Below are 4,812 nucleotides of genomic sequence, written 5' to 3'. Positions count from 1 at the left end.
ATAAAAATGTAACTTAAATAGCACATGTCATAAAACTTTTGTGCTTTATCGTAAAAAGATTTATGTACTTTCTTCTTATATTTCCCTTCAAAAAGTTATTTGTTTACCTTTAAAAGATTTTGTATTGATCGTCGTAAAATTTCTATATTTATTGTCAATAAATTTTAAAAGTGAAAAGAAATATAAGTTAATATTTAGTCCTCAATCCACATCAAGTTTTGGGCCAAATTGGTTTGGATAAACATGAAAAGAAACGTGTCAACAAAAGCAGCAGAAAAATATTGAAAAGTGGAGATGCGGGGGATTTGTTTACCTTTAAAAGATTTTGTATTGATCGTCGTAAAATTTCTATATTTATTGTCAATAAATTTTAAAAGTGAAAAGAAATATAAGTTAATATTTAGTCCTCAATCCACATCAAGTTTTGGGCCAAATTGGTTTGGATAAACATGAAAAGAAACGTGTCAACAAAAGCAGCAGAAAAATATTGAAAAGTGGAGATGCGGGGTATCGATCCCCGTACCTCTCACATGCTAAGCGAGCGCTCTACCATCTGAGCTACATCCCCTTCTTTGTGCCTTCTTTGCCACTCATTAAAAGTGTTATTTAAAATTGAGCAGTTAAAATAAGCATTTACTTTGTTGAGTTTGTTCCCATCTGGTTTCAGATTCTCTTGAAGAATACTAGAGTGCTAGCATAATTTATTGTTTTTGATTCACAGTTAGTCAGCAATATTTAATATGCTGTTGGATTGTTAGATTAAAGGAGTTAGGACTCTTCCTAATTTCCTTGTGTTGATTGAATTCTGCCTATGGCTTCCAGTTTTACCTGTTGTTAAATGCTGAAAGGCTTGTCTTTAGATGAGAAAAATTGCTAGACGTTCTCTATGATGCCCTTAGATGGTTTCGCCAGGAAACCAACTAAAAGTGTAGTCAACTAGAGCCAACTAGTTGAAAAATGGGTTTGTTATAAACAAAAAAAATCCATTATCTTAGTTTTTCGAATTTTAAAACTAAAAATAAAAGGAGTTGGTATGAATTGGCTTATATTATAGTTGGTTTTTTAAACTTTTTCTAAAAATAATAGTCTTATTTGTGCAATAGATGTTCAAAAACGATGATAATTATGCAAAGAAAAATATAATTTGTATTCATTCTTTTGTTGTATAGTAAGATAATACACTACTGTATAAATTTTACACACCATTCAGAGGTATTATCTTAGTGGCTAATTTGAATCTGATCTCAAATTTGAGAGACTATTTTGACTGTTAACTCAATTAGGATGTGTATATCAATTCTATGTGAGTTCTTAGTATTTTTAAGATAAGAAAAGATTTAAAACGTTCAAGTGATTCAATATCAACTCAAGAAACTCATTCCAAATAACTTTTTGGCACTTGTTTGAAAATTATCTTTTTTTAATTTTTAGTAGTAAAAAAAAAATTAGAAAAATAAAAAACATCTTTTAAAAAAGATTATCATTTACATTTTTTTTAAAATATCTTTTTTACTTTAAAAAAATATCTTAAGATAAAAATATATTTTTATATTGTATTCAAACATAATTAATAGATAAAAAAATATTTTTACATAAAATATCCAAACATCAAATAACTTTTATTTTTTCATAAAATCTTTTAAAAAATTCACTTAATTTAAAAAAAAAAAACTAACTCAAACAAATTCTTAATTTTATTATGGTTAAAACTTTCATGTTCAAAACAGCTTTTTATAAAGTTAACTGAAATAACTATTGAAGTTGCAATCACAAAGAGTGCATATCTGACTGCATATACTAAGTTTTGTAATGGGGAGGGTTCAAAACTGAGAACATATTATAAAAAGTTGAAAACTACGTGAAAAACTAAAACCAATGATTTCTGAATCAATTATTTGCCTTAGAGACTTACAGTGTACATCACAAATTACAAAAAGACTAAAAAAATTATGATCTCGGTAGCATTCAGTTAGCATCCAGTTTGTATGCTCTAATTCGTGTCTGGAAACTTTGTTGAACCTAACATCTTTTCTGGTACCTCCGGCAATACGCTACCTGACGGTCTTCTGGCCAGACAGAACCTTAAATACCGTTGACGTATAGTGGATTCGCTATTCTTCTGCTAACAAGGTCCCTCAACTCAATTTCACCAGGGAACCTCTTCTGCTGCAGCTTGGAGAAAATCTAAAATGTTCAAAGAAACAAGATCATCATGGAAAGTATGAGATGTTTAATATGCTATGAACCTAACTGCTTTCATAGTTCTATATTACTTGATGTGTTTCCTGTTGGCATTAGCAGCTACGGATTACACGCAATCATCGTTAACAATCGCATTATCCCCCTATTGATTCCTAACAAAACTATCATCAGTTTAAAATTCGTCCATAGGAAATGAAAACCTCTAGCAAGGTTATCAAACTGGTTAGTTAACTCATAAGTCTCCAAATTGAGTTCACGAATCAAGTTTGCTAAGTTTTATGAGTTTAGATGAGTTATCGAGTTTGATTCGCTCGAACTTCAGCATAGTCCTTGAGAACTAAAAATGTTGGGTCAAATTAGTCCTTTCTGATAAGAAGCATTTGTAAGAGACTAATCTATTCCTGCATAGAACCGATTTGACCCACGATTTTTACTTTAAGGAACTATGCCGGAGGTTTTCAGTCCTCGTGGACAAATTCGTTCTAGTGATGCTTTGTTCCGGTACCAACCGCGGACTTTTACACTAAATTAATACTAATTAATTAGAAGCACTAAGCATAAGTCCATGACCAAGGACTTACCAAGTCACCATTGCAATATACTTCGAAAGCACCAGAACTCTGTAAGAAAGACTGAAGGAAGTTCCCGAGAAGCCAAATGCTTGCCATGCTTCCAAACCTGTTGGCACGCAAAGAATAATACCATGCCGGAGGAGTTATTCCCAACCTCGGGAATATCTGCTCTCCTGCAGATATTGTTATAATAAGTCCGAGTTGCACCACCGGTACTACTTTGCTGAGAAGTCGCTTTGGAAGTGGAGCGGGATAGTTAGCCAAAACAACATTGATCCCAGGGAACTCTGCCTCCAACATGTTCTTAACCGTTAATGCATTTCCCCTACGGAAAAGGTCATGAATATTACACACCAAAAGGTTAAGGTTTAGGACTTGTTATGCTTTAAAAAATGTGGATTCCACAAATTAAACATTATCAATGAATGCAGCTCCTAACAAACCTGGTTAAGAACATCAGTTCCAACATTCAAAGTTTAGTCCGTGTTGTGATAATTTACAACATTTGTTAGATTTTCACATTCTCATGGAGATTCTAATGACACAAAAACAGAAGTAAGAATTTTAATACACTTCAAAGATGTCAAAATGAGAACAGGGTTTTCCATCTAATTCTTCAAATAAACACTAAACAAATAAATCTAACTTGGGGACAAATAACTTCCAATAGATGTTGTGATTCTAATAAATAAATAATTAACACTAAACCTCATCAAGAGTTTCCTTAATTTAGCTGCCAAAAACAGTGATATGTACACATAATTTTATTCCAAAAGACCCACGTATATTAAATTAGAACTCATCACTCATCAACTAAATTAAAAAGGTAAGATCAAATAAAATAAAGAGCTACTAGAAATTAGACAAACTTGTAGGAACATGAAGTGCAGAAGTCAATGTTTACAGTGTTGCCAACACCAATTGGGCCAATACCACTCTGTTTCTGCATTTTGAATAAGAAACAAAAAAAAAAAAGCATATCAGAAAAATCTTTTACAGAATAAAAACAAAAAAGAACAAAACTTTGCATGACCCATATAAACAAAATAGTAAATTTAGAACTGGAAAATTGAGGGGTGCAAATGAAGAAAATAAAAAATGAAAAAAGAGAACCTGGGTAGGGAATTCGAGGAGGGGTTCCTGAATATGGGTGGTGGTTTGAGGGTTATTAGGTTGAGTTGAAGGGGGATGGTGATGTGATGTTGGTTTAGAAGGCGGTGGAGGAGAGAAGAGGTTGAAAACATCTGAGAAGAACAAGAAGATTGGTAACCCAACAAGGAGAATTTGGGTTCGATCCATGATTGCAAACAGAGGAAGAGAGAGAAAGAGAGAAACAGAATGTGATGATCTAACAAGTGGTGTTTTGGGGGAGATTGTGAGTGAAGTGAAATTGTGTTAGCTAACACCCTCGCAGCCCAAACGAGGTACATATAGAATATATGTTAAATTATAAAATATATATAAATTAATTTTAATGTATATTATATAAAAAGAATTGAAAAAGGAGATCAAAAAGTTGGGAAGATAGTGGCAAGTGGTGGGTTGAATCCATAATGAAACACAAATTATGCCAAACATCTCTCCACTCACAACCAAACCCAAACTGTCAGGAGCCATATACCATACTTTTGGCATTTTCCGGTCTTAGAATATCTCAATCAATATTAATTTAATTTGATTATGTTATTCATGAATTAACTTATAAATATAAAATTATTTTATTTTTTTATAAGATCTTTTAAAAAAAGATCATTAAAAAAAAATTTTAGAAGCTCAATCAAATAAATCTTAAATTTGGTGTAGTTTACCATGATGTAGAGTAGGGGTGTTCAAAACCGATCCGAACCGAACTAAATCGATGGACCGAACTTAAAAAATCGAAAACCGAAATAATCGAAAACCGAAAAAAACGAAAAAGTGATGTTTTGCTGTTTTTCTGCGGTTCGGTTCGATTTTCGGTTCTTGCTACCAAAACCCTAACCGAACCGGTTCTTCCCAAACCCTAAAAATTAAAACTACCTACCCCACCCCCCAGACC

At 32.4% G+C, this 4,812-nt stretch overlaps 1 protein-coding gene and 1 non-coding gene across 2 annotated transcripts; both read right to left on the bottom strand.

Moving 5' to 3' along the window:
- Nucleotides 1–495: 495 nt before the first annotated feature.
- TRNAA-AGC (transfer RNA alanine (anticodon AGC)) lies at nucleotides 496–568 on the bottom strand. The gene has a single exon. It is a non-coding gene; the product is annotated as a tRNA-Ala (tRNA).
- A 1,291-nt stretch (nucleotides 569–1,859) lies between these two features.
- LOC107475148 (selT-like protein) lies at nucleotides 1,860–4,198 on the bottom strand. The gene is made up of 4 exons (XM_016094766.3): nucleotides 3,888–4,198; nucleotides 3,644–3,717; nucleotides 2,784–3,099; nucleotides 1,860–2,184 (listed from the first exon to the last, which is right to left on the bottom strand). The coding sequence occupies exons 1-4, from the start codon at nucleotides 4,071–4,073 to the stop codon at nucleotides 2,083–2,085; spliced, it is 678 nt and encodes a 225-aa protein (XP_015950252.1). The 5' UTR covers nucleotides 4,074–4,198; the 3' UTR covers nucleotides 1,860–2,082.
- Nucleotides 4,199–4,812: the final 614 nt, after the last annotated feature.

This window comes from Arachis duranensis, chromosome 2 (assembly GCF_000817695.3).
Source record: "Arachis duranensis cultivar V14167 chromosome 2, aradu.V14167.gnm2.J7QH, whole genome shotgun sequence".
Classification (NCBI taxonomy): Eukaryota; Viridiplantae; Streptophyta; class Magnoliopsida; order Fabales; family Fabaceae; genus Arachis; species Arachis duranensis.
Note: the sequence above shows the minus strand (reverse complement) of the source record. Positions and strands in the feature narration are given on the sequence as shown.